The sequence below is a fragment of the Schistocerca americana genome, chromosome 4 (assembly GCF_021461395.2).
Source record: "Schistocerca americana isolate TAMUIC-IGC-003095 chromosome 4, iqSchAmer2.1, whole genome shotgun sequence".
NCBI classification, from domain to species: domain Eukaryota; kingdom Metazoa; phylum Arthropoda; class Insecta; order Orthoptera; family Acrididae; genus Schistocerca; species Schistocerca americana.
This window is the reverse complement of record NC_060122.1, coordinates 503,003,010-503,022,865: the sequence shown is the minus strand read 5'-3', so window position 1 is coordinate 503,022,865 and position 19,856 is coordinate 503,003,010. Positions and strand designations below refer to the sequence as shown.

General features: G+C 40.3%; 1 protein-coding gene across 1 annotated transcript in view; it reads left to right on the top strand.

Annotated features, from left to right (window-relative positions):
* The window catches only part of LOC124613962 (laminin subunit gamma-1), a 1,180,138-nt gene that overhangs the window by 615,048 nt on the left and 545,234 nt on the right, over window positions 1-19,856 (top strand). Inside the window, exon 4 of the mRNA XM_047142745.1 lies at window positions 11,719-11,902. Within this exon, the coding sequence (XP_046998701.1) occupies window positions 11,719-11,902 (184 nt within the window). The remainder of the gene's footprint in view (window positions 1-11,718; window positions 11,903-19,856) is intronic.

Genomic DNA, 19,856 nt, shown 5'->3' with positions numbered 1-19,856 from the left:
TCCAGACTGAAGCACCTAGAACCGCTCGGCCACATCGGCCGGCAATTATCATTAAACCAAATATTATGTTAAACATATAGCCTAAAACATTCAAAAATTCGTCTTGCTTGCTTTCGGCCAAAAAGGTTCTTTAATTATCATTCGTAAATTTCCTTTGACCCTTATCAGCGTTTCTTCGACACAGGAATTTTACCGAAACAGATATACGAAAACCTGTCGTGCACAGTTATCAATATGATCGTGCCAGTCTACACCGAAGCAAAGCGAGTCTAAATTCTATTAAATCGGCTGTGTTAAACTGGTATTACACTCTTAAAGTATCTTCGACAAACCTTTTATAAAAGCTGGGACCACATTCCAACGTTTATAAAACACGTCTTAGATTTTCACCGAGAAAGCTAGAGTTAAAGTAAATGGAGTTCCCATTCTCTGCCGGTCGGAGTGGCCGAGCGGTTCTAGGCGCTACAGTCTGGAACCGCGTGACCGCTACGGTCGCAGGTTCGAATCCTGCCTCGGGCGTGGATGTGTGCGATGTCCTTAGGTTAGTTATGTTTCAGTAGTTCTAAGCTCCAGGGGACTGATGACCTCAGAAGTTAAGTTCCATAGTGCTCAGAGCCATTTGAGCCAATCCTATTCTCTGCATGACACTCGAGGATGATATTGCATTAATAAACGACAGTGGAAAGAATATGCAAACATTACTCTCTAAATTTCATAGAACTTCGAACTTAAAAAAATGGTTCAAATGGCCCTGAGCACTATGGGACTCAACTGCTGAGGTCATTAGTCCCCTAGAACTTAGAACCAGTTAAACCTAACTAACCTAAGGACATCACAAACATCCATGCCCGAGGCAGGATTCGAACCTGCGACCGTAGCGGTCTTGCGGTTCCAGACTGCAGCGCCTTTAACCGCATGGCCACTTCGGCCGGCCACTTCGAACTTAACTAAAATAATTATAAGAATAAGTAAATATAAAATGAGGACACCTGACATCAAAATTGAAAGAAATAAAACATAAATAGTTGATTAACTGTATTATTTGTGTGCCTTAATTACATAATACAACAGACGCAGCATATGGAATTAGGAAAAGAATTGCTACATGAAAATATAGTTTTTGATGAAAAAAAACTATTAGAGAATAAATCATTTAATACATAAAAGAAAATAATAATTTTGTTGAGAATGTCATCTCCGAGTGTGCTTGTGTATGGCCATAAAAACTAAATACTGTTTGACTTACAAAAACACGCTTGGGAGCACTGGAAATGTGGCAGTGGAGATGACTAATGAAAACCACCCTGCACAGACATAAAAACCAAAGAAGATGTTCTGAACGAGGTCAATGAGGCGAATTACTTCACAGAAACTGTTCAAAACCGAGAAAAACTATTTGGAAATTTATTGAGAGATAATACGTTTTTAACAAACGCTTTAGAAGAAAAATTTGGGAAAGAAAAGGCAGGGAATGCCAAGGATCTGTTAGACACAAAGTACGAAAATTGTCGAGATATCAGCACAGAATCGGGAAGACTGGTTTCCGTGACAAGGTATAGGCTTTAGAAGAAGAAGAAGAAGAAGAAGAAGAAGAAAATAATGACCAAAAAACCTCATCAGTACACCGCCAAAGTTTTTATGAAACATCTCTTGTTAAAAATCTATGACAAATATTTTTTGCAGTGTAGTACGCGATTTGGAAGTAGATACCTCATGTGTAACAAAGCAACTTAAGTAATTCAATAAAGGAAAATCTTCCGGTCCATATTACATATCAATTACATTCGTTTCGGAGAATGCTGATGAAAGAGCTCCAATTGTAGTAGTCATATGCAACAGCTCGCTCGACGAAAGATCCATACGTAAGGACTGGAAGGTTGCACACACCAATACACAAATTGAATCTCAAACTGAATCCGTATTTGTAGATTTCCAGAGGACTTTTGACACCGTTCCTCACAACCAGATCCTAAATACATTTTGTGCCTGTGAAATATCGTTTTAGTTGTGCGACTGAATTCGTGATTTCCTGTCAGAATGGACACAGTTCGTTGTAATTGACTGAAACTCATTTAGTGAAACCGAAATTATACCTGGAGTTGGCTCTGACTCTGAGCACTATTGGACTTAACTTCTGAGGTCATCAGTCCCCTGTAACTTAACTACTTAAACCTAACTAACATAAGGACATCACACACATCCATTCCCGAGGCAGGATTCGAACCTGCGACCGTAGCGGTCGCGCAGTTCCAGACTGAAGCGCCTAGAACCGCTCGGCCACATCGGCCGGCTACCTGGAGTTCCCAAAGGAATTGTTATAGACCATCTCCTGTTCTAAATCTGTAAAATTGATTTAGGAGACAATTTCAGCAGCCCTGTTGTATGCAGATGTTCCTGTATTCTACCGCCTGGTAAAGTAATCAGGAGATTGCAAAATTATTCAGACAAGATATCTGTATGGTGTGAAAAGTAGCAATTGTCCATAAGCAATAATTAGTGCTGGGTCTTTCACATGAGTACTAAGCAAATGCCACTAAACTTCACGGGGTCCAGGGTTCGATTCCCGGCGGGGTCAGGAATTTTCACCTGCCTTGAGATGACTGTGTGCTTGTGTTGTCCTCATCATTCATGAAAGTGGCAAGTTTCGACTGTGAAAACGTTGGGAGTTTGTACGGGCGATGATAACCGCGCAGTTGAGCGCCCCACAAACCACACATCATCATCACTAAACTTCAGTGACATGATAAATACCACAAAGTTAAAGATTGTCAACTCAGCAAAATACCTTTTGATTACAATTATGACAACATGAGCTGTCGAATATGAGTCAGTCGACGAGATGCTTCCATGCCACCAAACCATGTTCGTGGCGTCCTACCATCTATGTACAAACACTTTCATGGTGTTGAACTTAAGCATAATATTGCTTCCGCTACTGCTACCTACCAGCAACTGTTCCGTGGTAGTGCTATGTGCCGTGGATGAAATTTCATTTTGCGCTATACGAATACTGATGTTAATAGTGGTCAGAACTGAGTTACTGTTGCAAGTGATGAATTATTGTTGACATTGTTCGTATCGAAACGAATAACGCTGCCAGAATTACCTCCTTGGGAAACTCTGATCCCCGAGATTTCGTCGATTACAAGACTTTAAAGTCGTCCTACACTCTGTGGTCATGGTCTGGTTCCGCAAACGCATGGTTCCTCTCGATAAATCATTGGGTATTGTATTGTATTAGACGTAGTTCTAAATTAAGTCATGAGGATACGTTGTGTATTTGGATTTAAGAACGTGGAGATACTATTAAATTTAGTTTAATGTACGTATAAAAAATGTTGTGGGATAGGAAAATCAAAGACTGCGTTTTAGTGGCAGAACACACAGAATATAAGCCTATTAAACTGCCTGGCTACACTACACTTGTCCGTCCACTTCTGGAGTATTGCTGCGCGGTCCGAGATCCTTACCGGAAACGATCGACGAAGGACATCGAGAAAGTGCAATGAAGAACACCTCGTGTTGTGTAATTGCGGAATAGGGGAGAAAGTGTCACGTGTATGACACGAGAGTTCGGATGGCAATAATTCAAAAAAAGGCGTTCTTCGTTGCGGCGAGATCTTGTCATGAAATTTCAGTCACCAACTTACACCTCCGAACGAGAAAACATTTCGTCGACTCTCTTCCCACAGAGAGGAAAGACCACCGTGATGAAGTAAGAAAAATCAGAGCTCACGAGGAAAGATTTAGCTGTTCATTTCTCCAGGTGCTATTCGAGAGGGACGGGTCGATAAATAATCCGTAACTAGTACCCCGAAGCCTCTGCTAAACACTGCAGAGTGAAATGCAGAGCTACCATGTACTTACAAGGGAAGGCCAGAACGTTCGGATTTACTTAAAACTGTGTACACATTTAGTAGTCCATTGTGACAAAATAATATGCAAGTATTAAGTCTTACTAATTACATGATTTCGAGAAAATATCAAGGGAAGTTTGTGATGTACCGATGCGTTGCGACCTTGAGGAATAGATGGCGGCGGTCGTGTGGTTAGCGTTCAAGCTTTATAATAGGTGGATCGCTGGATCGAGACCAACTCATGTTTCTTTTAAATTTATCGTTTTTCAAGGCTAGTCATATTATTGCTGAAAGGCAGCAAGATGAAATGAGAAGTGTATCTACATGAATTGTTATTTAATTTCCAATGTTATTTGGCTTCTTGTTAATTTTTATTAGTTCTACATTTATGCTTGCAATTATCGACATGTAAACGACCCAACGCATAAATCTTTCCTGAAAAGTGATGCCTGTCGTGATTTCGGAAATCCCATATATATGCAGTCGGGGAGGGACAGGCTTAGGAAGTCCAAATAAAACATCGATAAATAAAGCTGTAAATAGCTTTATTCACTAATACAATGAGTTACAATAGCTGTTCCAGGATATGAGGGTAACGCAGAATTAATCGTCGTATGTACTTTCGACGTTACAAGTTGCAGGACGATATTTTTCATACACACACGGGAAAACCTAAATTAAAACGGTATGTACTACATCGAATGAATGCAAATTTCCCGCATGCGCAATAAATCTTCAGATTTTCGAAGGAAAAACAAAGCTCGTTGACATTTTGGAAAAATTTTCTTTCTTCCGACAATTGGGATGCGAACCACGCGTTACGCAACGTTTTCGTAAATATAGGTGCCAAAAATTGGCTACGTACGATTGAATGTATTTTAATAGCAACTTCACGAGAAGCAATTTCTCTTTCGCTGTTAGACAAATATCAACAAGTCTGAAGGCATTTGATAAAGTTTTTAACTTGCCCTTAGAAATAAAAGTAGCATAATATTTGTTTTACTAATGAAAATTTGTAAACAGCCAAAAATTCAATAAAACCTCTTGCAAATACACGTGTCTTTTCATTACATTACCTTTAAAATGTAAATTGTACGAAATAACATGGCTAGTATTGAAATAAATGAGTGGGAGTCTATCCAGCGAGCCACCGGTTACGGATCTAGAACGCTAACCACATGACCACTGCCAGCTAGCGCTCAGGGTCGCAGTGCACCGCTGCATGACTGACGCGTAAAACTTCTCTTACGATTTCCTCGAAATCGCCTTAAAAGCTCGCCTTACTACTTGCATATTGTGTTATCCTAATGGACTTCCATATGTGTACAAGGTTTGTAGTAAATCCGTGATCCGAACGTCGTGGCGTCCCCTTGTTACAAGATAATGTGGTGGAAGCCGATGACGGAAGGAAAGCGCCTACTTTGCAGGGTACCCGCAACACACTCGCGTTGCGCGTTCGGTCTACTGTCCAGCGGCGCATCGCGATTCGCAACAGCGGTTATACAGCGGCAACAAAAGCAGTCCGTTTCGCATGAAGTAATTTCACAGACAAGGTCGTTAAACACAAATGAGTACTCAGAATTTTACGTCTCTACATTGTTATGCTCCGCGGAAATGGTCATTATTCTTTGACACATAAGGGTGGATGAGGCCCTAATAAACAGTTTGTTTTACGTGAGGTCCGTAAAAGGCGGCATTACGAGTCATCTGGCGCAAGTTGAAATAAATTTCCTGAAACGGTAACATATCATGCCATTTGCTTGCTGCGCTTAGCGAGAGGAGATATGTAATTAGTTTGAAGTTAATAGGTAATCCTGATGCTGGAAACGTTTTTGAGGCAATCCTAAAATATCCTGCGAAGACGGCGTAATAAATGAAACTTTAGGCGGAATATAAAACTATCTGAAACTACATGTTTAGTTTGTTTAAGCGTTTCGAGTTGCAGTTATAAGCAGCAAAATTCAGTGTGCACTTGAATGATGAATGCGTTGTGAAAATCAAGGCCCTCTACAAGCTTGAACCCGGATGTCTATTCTGAGGAAGTAAAAGGGAAACAATAAATTTGAATGGATTTGTAAAACAATCGATAAACACTGGTTTACACGTCTATCAGAGGTCTTGCAGAAGGCCGTGAGATCCTTCTCCAGGCAACGATGCCGCCCACTTTCGTGATCTTCCTGTCAAGGTGGCTCTTAAGTGTTTCTCATCGAACACGCTGATGCCCATTCGTCGTATTAAACAGGAAACATGACATCTCACAATGCTACCCGTCCGATACCGGATGTCGGCTTTATTTTGTGATGTGTGAAGCCATACGTGCGCAACAGAGCAGGAGACTGGCAATATTTGTTTTGCTAGTTTTAGGGATGTGTATTTTAGTGCCAGACCGATCTTAGCGTAGACCGAGTGTGATCTAAATCTCGCAGTACTTTTCATAAATCGTAATCAATTGCGACCAGTCAATTCATCTAAATCCATTGCTTCTGTACGAAAACTGGTTCGTTCGTCATACCATAAATTCTACGTAATAAGAGTTGTATTGGTGTTAACAACTGAAATATATACGTAATAAGAGTTACATTGGTGTAACATTTGACACATATTTGGGCGCTACACGAAACTGCTTTTCACGTATCCCTCCCTTTGCATACAAATCCTTTTACTCATATTTACTTAACTAGTTTTCTTCGAGTAGTTAAAGTTTTCGTATTTGATTTCTCTTTTAAAAATTATCCCCACCTTTACTAACACGTACTGGAACTTAGACGCAACTCTTATTCGTAGTGACGTACCGTAATTGGTTTTGCGCGCGATGTCTTCCATCGGCTAATACTGCAAAGTCTGATATGAGAAAACTGTTCATCTTAATTTTGACACCCATTTAGAAAACCCTTTTGACTCAGTTCGTGCATTTCAATTTGAGTCGTAGATCAAAATACCTCGATTCTTACAACTACATTAAAAAAATAAACTAAACTCTGCCAAAACAGGTACTGAAGGCCCAACGTTACCGACCGGCCGCCGTGTCATCCTCAGCCCACAGGCGTAACTGGTTGAGGATATGGAGGGGCCGCTCCCCCGGCCGTATGTCAGTTTTCGTGAGCAGTGCCGCTACTTCTCAATCAAGTAGCTCCTCAGTTTGCCTCACAAAGGCTAACTGCACCACGCTTGCCAACAGCACTCGACAGACGAAATAGTCACCCACCCAAGTGCTAGCCGAGCCTGACAGTGCTTAACTTCGGTGACCTGACGGGAACTGGTGTTACCACTGCGGCAAGGCCGTTGGCGACAACTACATTGCACAGCACAAATATAGGGTCTCTTTTTCGAAACCCGTAGTTGTCTCTCATTGCGATGCAAAAGTTTGAAATTTGGCTCAAGGTGCTTACATCCGTCCTCTCTGTTCATGCGAAAGCATGGCGCCCTACGTCGTTATCCTGGGTCGACGACCCTTCAAACAAAAAGATGTCGTCATCTGCAGAAAAAAAGGCCACAGCTCAGAAGTTCCTGTGAGAGCTAAGGTGGGCTAATGATATCACATTGATACCAAATTTCACCACAATTCTGTCCAACGGTACCGTGGACTTATCACGAGATGGAAAGGGCGTCAAACCCCTCCTTCCCCACATGTCACCCCATCTTTTGACGTTTCTGCGATGGAGGTCAGAACCACGATGCCCAGCGTTGATGTCGCTCGGTTTACTTAAGAGTGGCCGAGGAAAAGATTTCACACACACCGGCGCTCATAATCGGCACGAAAAGCCTCAGAGAGTGTCATAAAGGGCGTCAATGAAACCACTCCTTCCTTTGGGGCGCTGATTCCAGCACATTTTGCGGTCGGAAACGACGATTCTCAGTGCGATGAGCAACAAGATGACGTTCTTGTCAACTTTCGACGCTGCTGACATCGCCGGACGTTTCAATCCTTCTCTAAGGATACCATGAGGCTGAAACCCCATTGAAAGTGACCGCACCTTTGGAGTGCTGCGCAATAGCAATGTTTGCTCTCGTCTACACGTTGGAACTACTAGGTACCGTTCAAGACATTCGACGAAATTTTAAAATGATCCGAAGCAGAAAAGGATGATCATGCTTTTCAGCCCTCTTGTTTCACTTCCTCTTGTGGCGTGATCACAGAAGGCTGCGACACTGACAGACGGCTGAATAAAAATGAAGACCTTAAGACCTACGAGCCCTTTTCTTCATCTCAGATACTGTGAAAAAAAATTTCTTCTAGTGCAAGTTCTTTCATTTTCATATGGTATGGACCAAAACAAGAAAAAATGACCAGTAAACATGAGCCCTAAAGTGCATACCTTAAGAGCTGCGAACACTTGTTCATCTACGGTACCGTGAAACATATTTCTACTGAACAAGTGCCCATAGTTTTTAAGGTACGCATTTTAGAGCCCATGTTTACCAGATAATTCTTTTCCTAATTTGGTCCACCCTATTACCTCTCAAAATATGAAAAGCCAAGAGCTTGCAGTAGAAGAGATTTGTTTCGCAGCATTGAAGACGAAGAAGTGATCATAGCTCTTGTTGTTGTGGTCTTCAGTTCAGAGACTGGTTTGATGCAGCTCTCCATGCTACTCTATCCTGTGCAAACTTCTGCATCTCCCAGTACCTACTGCAACCTACATCCTTCTGAATCTACTTAGTGTATCCATCTCTTGGTCTCCCTCTACGATTTTTACCCTCCACGCTGCCCTCCAGTACTAAATTGGTGATCCCTTGATGCCTCAGAACATGTCCTACCAACCGATCCCTTCTTCTAGCCAAGTTGTGCCACAAATTTCTCTTCTCCCCAATTCTGTTCAATGCCTCCTCATTACTTATCTGATCTACCCATCTAACCTTCAGCAGTCTTCTGTAGCAGCACATCTCGAAAGCTTCTATTCTCTTTTTGTCTAAACTATTTATTGTCCACCTTTCACTTCCATACATGGCTACACTGTATATAAATAATTTCAGAAACGAGTTCTTGACACTTAAATCGATACTCGATGTTAACAAATTTCTCTTCTTCAGAAACGCTTCCCTTGCCATTGCCAGTCTACATTTTATATCCTCTCTACTTCGACCATCATCAGTTATTTTGCTCCACAAATAGCTAAACTCATTTACTACTTTAAGCATCTCATTTCCTAATCTAATACCCTCAGCATCACCCGACTTAATTCGACTACATTCCATTATCCTCGTTTTGCTTTTGTTGATGTTCATCTTATATTCTCCTTTCAAGACACTGTCCATTCTGTTCAGCTGCTCTTCTAGGTCCTTTGCTGTCTCTGATAGAATTACAATGTTATCTGCCTTAAGGTATGCATTTTAGAGCCCATGTTTCCTGGAATATTTTTGCTTCGAATGATCGTCCCCATCATAATCCTGAATACTGTCCATTCGCCCCGGGACACCATGTGTAGGACTACATAGTTTTTAACATTAATTTTTGACTTTTTGTGTTAAACCTGTAACATAAGATTACACCTCGTTATGAGTAGGTTATGACAGTATTTTAAATTTTTAAGCTGGGGCAATGATTATATGAAATTTTGAAATTCAAAATTTTGTTGTCTCTGGAAGCCGTTAGAAAGGCAATTATGATCTACACTGCAGTGTCGAATATTTCAACGTATACCATCCCATCAAATTACTGAAAATTGTACGTCCACAGATACCAGTTTCTATAATCAGGACAGATTAGCACAACCCATATTCGGGTCTGATGATATTAACAGCATATACAGCAACTTACATTACAAATAGGTCTCAACGTATTAATATACGAGGCATGACATGAGACAGCCAATAGATAATATGTATTAGTTGTAAAAAAGACACTTACCAGTACGCGGAGTGCTGCCCTGAATTTCGATTCTTGGAAGTGTGCAAAATAATGATCTGTAACTACCGTAATCTCCTCATTGGAGACATAGACGTTTTCCAGACACAGGTTTCTCTGGGCATGGGAAGTCAAGGAATGACGCAGGTCTCGGCTTTCCCCCATTGTCGGGGCACCACTATGGACAGTCGTTTTGGCCTCATGAAAGTTGTACTTTTTACAGTCCAGCTATGGTTGCTCCTTTGAAGAAAAAAAAGGCAACGTTGACTTTCTTTCTCGTACTCGTCTAGTATCAAATAATACCCTTTTTTTAATAGTAAAACGTCAAACACTGCTGTTCCTTGCTTCCTTTTACAAAATAGGACTACTCTCATGTGGCTTATCATCCACATGGCAACACAGATTTGTGTAATATTTGCCCGTTATTATTTTAGACTTTACAAGGCCGCCAATCAAATGAAACATTCTGCAGTAGCATTCTCAAATTGTGAAATCACCCTTACAGTTTTCGCAAAAGTCCATACGTTGCATCCAACACATTGATTGTTGTTTCATTTATGGCTTTTACTTGTGGATCCACTCATCTAAAGAAACAAATTAGCGCGCCAAAACAGATGAACTCTTTTTCATGCGTTCCATATATAGCTGAGGAATTAACGGTGGCATCTGTTTTGGCCACCATTCAACAAACGCATCACCAGCCTTGCACAAAGATTTCTGATAGTTAATTCTTCATGACAAATTTACCGTGCTACTTCTCCTGATATGGCTATGGCGTCATCTACTTCACACACCTTTCTCTCTTAAATCGTCCAATACGATACTGTATACTTCCTCGATTATTTTGTCTGTGGTTACAGTTTTGAAAAGTCATTAACGTGACTAATTATCAAGAAAACATTTGATTTCATCTATCAATTTCTTAGCTCTCGAACATAAAATAATAGTTCCTAGTAAGTACTCACCAAATTAAGACTTGTGTCGCTACCGCTTTTAGTTGACCTTATGCTAATCCATCTTGAGGGTTTTACATCCTTGTGTCGTACTAGGTTTACATCACATGCACAAACTGAGGACGAAACACGAAAGAAAACCTTATCTTGCAAATAGCTGGAAAACGTGGAACATAGTAAGTCGGTTAAAAAACACCAGTAAATGCCAATGATACATTGCTATGTAGACATAGCAGTTAACAGACCGAGACACGTCGCGGAAGCACATGACTACAACAGACTTGAAAAAAATGCTGAAGAAAATTATATGTGAGTCATCCATATCGGACCATGAATGTATGCCAGCACAAATGATGACTTCACTTAAGTCGGAGCAGAGCTAAGCCCAACTTTTGTTTTTCAGAAAAGGTGGAAAGCAAATCTAGTCTCACTCGCTTACGGGACGGACCATATAAGTACCAAGATTGCCAGTTTAACAATAACGTGTCGATCAGAAGCATAATTTTGCTAAGAGACAGAAATCATTGGAAACAAATGGGCTGCCAGGGTACATTATTATGCTGCACAACACATGCCAGTTAAGTGCATCCCCATGGCTCTGCCCACCACACGATATGGTTGGAGCCAGCAGACAGAAAAGAATTCCCTACTAGCCGAGTGTTCTGTTCAGTATGCCTAGAAAACATGGGCCAGTAAGAACCTTGCCACATTGGGGCTCTGTCGCTTCAAAGATCTTACTGTACCATCTTCCGACATGTTCAAGCACAGAGACCGAAGGCAACTAACAAACTAAAATTTATATGGATGACGAAAGGACATGATGGATGAAGTGAAGTGTACTCCATTCAAACTGAGGATGAATTTCCATTGGCCGTAAATGTACGAAAATGAAATTGCTTTGCATATCAAGGTAGCCTGACCATCCAATACGATTTTATTTAACACGATAGAATTTCTCATGTTGCATCCTCAAAATATTGACCGACAATAAAGCCGTTAACGCACAGTGAGTGCAGATCTCCCACAACTGCGTGGCTGACGGCTTTACCTTTACCTTTTTCAGCGCGACGTGCCGGGACACGTACGGGCTGCCAGACAACAACTACGCGCGACGCGGCGACGAGGCTCGCGCGTTGTGCACGTCGGAGTACTCGGACATCTCGCCGCTGACCGGCGGCAACGTGGCCTTCTCCACGCTGGAGGGGCGGCCCTCCGCCTACCAGTTCGACTCCACGCCAGAACTCCAGGTCAGCAGACCGCTCCACTCTTACGTTCATCCACTGTAAACACGGATCCTGACAACGTGTACATCCCAAATATCGTCATCGCCACACATTCGTCACCCACTGCATGATATAGGCCTTCTCCACACCTCTCTATATACTCGTATCATAAGCTCTCACACCTTCACATCAAAATTTGTCGTGAATCTTGCTTTATGAGGTCAACCCATCTTCCATTATGAAGAAATACCATATGCACTATCCATCCTTCAAGTCAGTATAGCACAGGGTAGCCACAATAAAACTGTCCGGGAAAATATTTTATGTTACACCTTCCACCCCAGATGCAGATGATTTAAGTTACGTTGCCTATTTTAAGGTGCTTGAAACATTTTCCCGCACAATTTTATTTTGCCCACCATATATGAAGTGCTGTTGTAATTGAGCTGGCCGAAGTACCTCGCAGAACTCAATGAGAAGTAACACCATAAATTAATGGCAAGACTAAGCTTGTTGTTGTTATTGTTGCGGCCTTTAGTCCGAAGTTTGGTTCTATACTATTCTCCACCTCAGTCTATCATGTGCCAGCCTCTTCATCTTTCAATAAGTACTGCATCACACATCCATTTGAGTCTACTAACAGTATTCAAACCTAAGTCTCCCTCTTAAATTTTTACATCCAGTACCCCGATACTTTACTTCATTAATAATTCCTTGATGCCTCAGGATGCGTCCTATCAATCTATTCCTTCTTTTGGTCTAGTTGTGCCCCAAATTCATTTTTTCGCCCTGTTCGATTCGTTACTTTCTCATTAGGTATTCGTTATACCCATATAACCTGCAGAGTTCTTCTGTAGCATTACATTTTAAAAGCTTCGCTCTCGAATTGTCTGAACCGCTAACTCTCCACATTTCACTTCCGTATAAGACTACACTCCAGAAAAATGTATGCAGAAAAGATGTGAAATTCCTTTTTGTCAAAAATGATTTTCGTGCTATTACCAGTCATCATTTCTTGAATGAGAATGAGATTTTCACTCTGCAGCGGAGTGTGCGCTGATATGAAACTCCCTAGCAGATTAAAACTGTGCCGGGCCAAGACTCTAACTCGGGACCTTTGCCTTTCGCGGGCAAGTGCTGCATCACTGAGCTACCCAAGCATGACTCACGCCCCGTCCTCACAGCTTTACTTCTGCCAGTACCCCGTCTCCTACCTTCCAAACTTTACAGAAGATCTCCTGCGAACCTTGCAGACCTAGCACTCCTGAAAGAAAGGATATTGCGGAGACATGACTTAGCCACAGCCTAGGGTATGTTTCCAGAATGAGAATTTCACTCTGCAGCGGAGTGTGCGCTGATATGAAACTTCCTAGCAGATTAAAACTGTGTGCTGGGGCGAGAATCGAACTCGGGACCTTTGCCTTTCGCGGGCACGTACTCTTCTTGTTTACTTCGGGCCGACACCAGTTATTTTGCTGCCCAAAACTCATCTACTACTTTCACTGTCTCGATTCTTAATCTAACTCCCTCTTAATTCGATTACATTCCAATACCCTTGTTTCACTTTTGCTTATGTTCATCTTATAATCTCTCTTCTAGACACTATTTTCATTCTATTCAACTGCTCTTCCAAGCCGCGCGGTCTAGGGCGCCTTGTCACGTTCCGTGCGGCTATCCCCGTCGGAGGCTCGAATCCTCCCTCGGGTATGGGTGTGTGTGTTGTCCATAGTGTAAGTTAGTTTAAGTTAGATTAAGTAATGTCTAGGCTTGGGGACCGATGACCTCAGCAGTTTGGTCCCATAATATCTTACCACAAATTTCCAAATTTGCTCTTACAAGTCTTTGTGTTCTTTGATAGAATTGCTGTGTCTTAGGGGTAAACCTCACAGGTTCTTTTATTGCTCTTAATTCTCTTTTTAATTGACTTCTTGGTTTCCCTGAATGGTTGCTCATTACACAGATTAAACAACAGTGGGACAGCCTATGATCCTGTCTCACTCCCTTCTCAATGGCTGTTTCCCGTCCATGCCCTTCGACTCTTGTAAACGCAGTTTGGTTTACGCATAAATTGTAAATAACCCTTCGCTCCCTGTATTTTGCACTTGCTAGCTTCAGAATTTCCAAGAGTGTATTCCAATCAACATTGTTAAAAGCTTTCTTTAAATCTACACACATCATAACTGTAGGTTTTCTTATCTTCAAACTTGGGTCAGTATTGCCTCGTGTGTTCTTACATTTCGCCGGAACCGAAACACGACTTATTAAACTAATAGTTAGGTTGTAGTCACAACTTTCAGCATCTACTTTCTTTTCGATAAGAGTTATTACATCACCAAACTTACAGCTTGTAACATCAAAGCAGATTTAGCAACTGTAAAGAAGAAGATTCTGCCTTATACCTGCTTGTCGTGAAAGTAAATGAAACGGGTTACAAAGAGAACTGTTACCCAAATTTGAATAAAAAGGTAAAAGAAAGCAAAGTTACAGGTAACAAAAGCAGTGAGAAATGTACAGCGTGTGTTACACTTACAGATGAAAGGAATCTTGTTTGTACTATATTGAGAAGTTGACTAGAACAGCGATAGAAAATATTTCAGCCACCTGAACGAGGAGTCATTTTGCATCGTAAACAAATTGATTAGTAGCTTACTCCAGAGATTGCCGACGGCCCAGGAGAAGGATTAAAAGATAACTTGAGTCTCACGTAGAGTTCATCATATGTTGTACGATATTTTTAATAAGGCAAATGTGTCATATGTCAGCAGAAACGGGGTGCAGCCACAACCTGAGAAATTAGAAAGGAAAACACAGATTATAGAAGTCGCGTGACTTGCCTACTCATCTTCGTCATAGCTGAGCGTAAAGTGAGTAACACGATAACAGAACGAACAGCTACCTATCGCCGATGGCAATGCATCTAACCACGTCCTTAAACTTGAAGTTAGCGCATATAACAAATCAAAACAGAAGTGTGGGCAACTACGGTGGCATAAAGGCCGGCAGAAATGCACTGTGCAACTTTGTCACCTCAGAATATCGTGGTTTACAGATTGGACAAGTGGCAAACGATACCGAACGCCAATGATAGGAAACGTGTCCAGTTTCCTTCTGAGGATAGGCCTTAGAAAGTTCGCAACGGTTTCGTGTAACTCAGTGTCAGAAATTTATTTCGACCAAATGTGAGTAATAGAGCGATTAGCTAGCAGCTTTGTGTAAGAGACTAAACAGATCGGAACATCAGCTTCCTGGCTGTCCTCATTTTTTTTTTTTTAATCGTATTGACCAACTAGGATCACGTTAACAACTTCAGTTCCTCTCCTTCCTTTATTGTTGTTTCCTATTTTTCCAGTATTCCCTCATTTTCTCTCCATGATGTCTCTTCCTTTCTTCTGTCCATGTTGTTCCCGATTTTTTATTTCTTCTTCTTTGAAAAACTTCCAAATTTACTATTTTAGTTTTAAAACGGTTTCTTTCTGCTATTTCTGATTCTCTGACGTTGTTTCTTTCTAGATCTTTCCTTACTTCTGTCATCCATGCTATTGTCGATTTTTTCTTCCTGAAATATCGGAGTATTTATTTTGTTAGTCTATTTCCATCCATTCGGTACAGGTTCCCGAAAAAGATTAATCTTCGTTTGGCCATTACTTCATATATTTTCTCTATATTTTTGAAGATCTCCTCATTACTTCTTATGTTCAAACCATCTGCAGTTTTTATTGCACCCATTATTTTTCTAATAATTCTTCTTTCCAGTACCTCTAGTTTGTCCATCTTATAGTTCATCGTTTGGCTTTCAGATCCATGTAAACACTCTGGTCGCATCATTGTGGTGTAGTGTTTTAATTTGTTTTTTGTTTTTTTTTTTATTCCGATTTTGGCCCTCTAGGGACCGCGTTAAACAACTATTTTTCAATGTACATTTCTCCTATTGCGCTCCTCCTCTTTTCTCTTCTGCCAATATGTCTTCATCCTCTCTCTGTGCTGCTCCCTTCGGTCTTCTGTCCACACTGTTCCTCCAGTTCTTCTCTTCTTCACTTCAAATCCTTCAAAATGTTGAATTTTGTCTCTCATTAAGTCTCTGTTGGTTATATCATCTTCTCCTATACCCATCTCCTCTAAGTCTGCTTTGACTTCTTTGAACCAGGTAATTTGGGTTCTGGGGTTCTTGTCAAAAAACATGAATATTTTCTTTGTCAGCCTTTCATCATTCATTCTTTTCAAATGGGCGTAAAAGCTTACTCTTCTCTTCCTCATAGTATCTCCCACTTTCTCAATTTTGTCATACACTTCTCTATTACTTCTAAGCTTCCAAGTCCCATTCTCAAACCTCGGCCCAAGTACTCTTCTAATGATTTTTCGCTCCTTTTTTGCTATAGCTTCCATTTCCTTGTTAGTGTTCATTGCTAAACATTCAGATGCATACAGACACTCTGGCTTAATCACAGTGTTGTAGTGCCTTATTTTTGCGTTAATTGATACTGACTTCTTGTTGTACACATTCTTTGTTAGCTGGAATGCCATTTCCATTTTTCTTGTTCTTGTTTTATTTCCTTCTTTATCTGAAGCATTGGGCTGGATGATTTCCCCTAAATATTTGAAATTAGAAACCTTCTTTATCTGGCCATACTTTGTAATCATATTGTTCGGTGCCTCTTTTACATTGGTTAGGTACTCTGTCTTTTCAAAGGAGATTTTCTGTCCTGCTTTTTCTGCTGTTTCATTCAGAATATTGATCTGTTTGACTGCTTCTTCCAAACTTCCTGCCAGAATCGCTAAGTCATCAGCAAAAGCGAGGCAATCTACTTCTAATCCATCCTTTATTCTTCCTAATCTGATTTTTTGTATTCCTTCTTCAGTCGTTTTCTTCCTCCACTCTCTAATAACTTTTTCTAACACACAGTTGAATAGGGTAGGTGACAACCCATCTCCTTGTCTTAATCCTGTTCTGATTTTGAATGGTCTGGATACCTCACCACGGAACTTTACTTTTGCGTAGGTATCCGTAAGTGTTTCTTTGACGATTGCGACTGTTTTCTTGTCTGCTCCAAACTCCCTAAGGATGTTAACCAAGGTTGTTCTGTCAACGGAGTCGTACGCCTTCTTGAAGTCAACAAACGTGATAAAGATGTCTTTTCCTCTTAATCGTCTATATTTAATAATTAACTTCAAGTTTAAAATTTGCTCCACACAAGATCTTCCCTTCCTAAAGCCTGCATGGTATTCACCAATTTCTTGATCAAGTTGTTTCTCCAATCTGTTTTGTAGGGCCTTAGATAGAATTTTATACGTTACCGGAAGTAAAGATATCCCTCTGTAGTTATTTGCATCGGTTTTATCCCCTTTCTTGAAGATGGGGTGGATTAATGCAGTTTTCCATTCTTCCGGTATACGTTCCGTTCTCCAAATCTCATTGATTAATCCCAGTAGTTTTTCTTGAGTTGTATTATCCACACTTTTCCACATTTCTGCAATTACCATGTCTTCCCCTGGTGCTTTATTGTTCTTAAGGTTTTTAATGATTTCTCTGATTTCTATGAGGCATGGGGGTTCAGAATTATTGTTTACTGTGTTTGGGGTGTTGGCTGGTAATTTTTCAATAGGTTCCTGACAGTTGAGGAGTTGCTCAAAATATTTTGCTAATATTTCACAATTTTCTTCATTATTCATTGCTAGTTTTCCACTGGTATCTTTAAAACACAGATTTGGTGCTACATATTTTTGTAGTTTCTGTCTGAATGTGCTGTAAAAGGATCTGTTATTGTTTCTCTTAAAATCTTTATCCATTTGTATAAGTTGGTTCTTTTCAAATAGTCTTTTTACTGATCTAATGAGTTTTGCTGTAGAAGATCTTTGCTGTTTGAACTCCAGGTAGTCCTTATCACTTTTGGTTGAGTGCCATTTCTTCCATGCCTTCATCCTTTGTTCTATTGCTTCCTCACATATCTCATCCCACCATTCGTGTTTCTTTCTCTTTTTCATTTTTGCGACTTCTTGAGCAGATCTTATCATTCCTTCTTTTATATCTTCCCATTTATCCGAACATATAACTATGTTTTGACAGAATTCTTCTCTTTTCTCTTTCAAGATGTTTGCGTCTATCTTTTGAGTTTTCCTGTTTTGTATTTGTTTCTTTCTTTGTGCTATGACATTTAATTTGATTGTCGATAAGCAGTGGTCAGTTACAATGTTTTCCCCTTTCCGAACTCTCACATTCATTATTTCTTTTTGATTATAGTGTGTGATGGCTATGGGATCTATCTGGAACTCTCCAATACTTGTGTTTGGTGATTTCCATGTTTCCTGTTTCTTAGGAGGTTTTTTGAAATTTGTAGACATTAATTTTAAGTTATGACCCTTGCATAGTTCTATTAATCTTTCTCCATTTCTGTTTGTCCTTTTGTGAGCCGGGTAGTTTCCTACTGTTTTTTTGTATTTTTTTTCTTGGCCTATTTGTGCATTGAAGTCCCCAAACAGTATTTTCACATTTGATGTTGGTATTTTAGAAAGTTCGTGGTCTAGAGATTCCCAATATGTATCTACTTTCTGAGGGTTTTTCTTATTGTCATTGTTGATGGGTGCGTGGCAATTAATGAGTGTATAGGTTTTATTTAGGGCGCGGAATGTGAGAAAAGACAAGCGTTCATTAGGTGACTGGAAGTCGGTTATTGAGTTTACCCAGTTAGATTTCACGATGAAGCCTGTTCCAAGGTGGGGAAGGCCTCTTCCACATGGGTTCCAGCCTTTCTTTCCCTTAAATATCCTGTATCCTTCATAATCCATTAAATCTTCATCTGTAAATCTGGTTTCCTGCAGCGCACATATTTGGATTTTATATACCTTCAAGACTTTGGTGAGCTGCTTCAGTTTTCCCGGCTTCAAGAGCGAGTTAATATTTAGGGTTCCAAAGAAATGTACGTTGTTTTTCTTTAGTTTAGAGGATTTTGAATTTCTTGAACGACATGGTGCTTCAGGCTCTCCAGAATCCTTAGGCCTGATTGCACTGCTGTTAGCGGCGGAGGATTGGTTACCTCCTGGAGTAGTTCTATCTAGAGAAATTGACATCATGCATAGTTGTTTGAAATTCAGGGGGCAGATGGCTTTTTGGGCCATTCCGAGGTTAAAACTGGGATTGTAAGTTCCAGAGTGTGTGTTCAGCCGCTCCTAACATGGAGAACAGACGCTGTTTATAGCCGCTCCCCTAGGAGTTCAGACGCTACATTTCGTTAGTTTTGGGTCCGCCCTGGGTATTTGATTTCCCCAGTACCACCTATATCTAGGAGGCATTGTTTTTATAGATATACATTTCTTGTTGTAAATATTTTTGGTTAAACCATACTCTCTTTCCATTTTGTTAATTCTTACATCTATTGCAGATTCTCTAGTCCATTCTGTTGTTTCTCCAAGATATTTAAAATTATTTACTCGCTTTATTTTACCTATTTGTGTTTCTATGAATTTTGGCGCATTTTTTATATTTGTCATGAATTTTCTTTTTCAGCTGAAATTTCGAGACCAGTTCTGTTTGCTATTTTTTCCAGAGGGTTTATTTGAATAACTGATTCTGTTAGGTTTTCTGAAAGTATTGCAAAATTATCCGCAAAAGCCAAGCAGTTCACCTTAATTCCATTTGTTTTCCTTCCCAGAGTTATTGGTTCAATTTTACTATTTCTTAGCTCCGAATTCCAGAGCCTTACAATTTTTTATAGAACAAAATTAAACTGTAAAGGTGGTAGAGCATCACCTTGTCTAACACCACTTTTTATTTCAAATGGCTGAGATACTTCTCCCATAAATTTGACTTTAGATATTTATCTGTTAGTGTTTCACGAATTATATTTGCTAATTTTGATTTAACACCAAATTCTCTAATGACCTTATCTATTGTTTCTCTTACCATAAAATGCTTTCTTGAAATCAATAAACGACACTATTATTGGTTTGCTGGTTAACATTCTGTGGCAAATTATTGGCTTTAAGA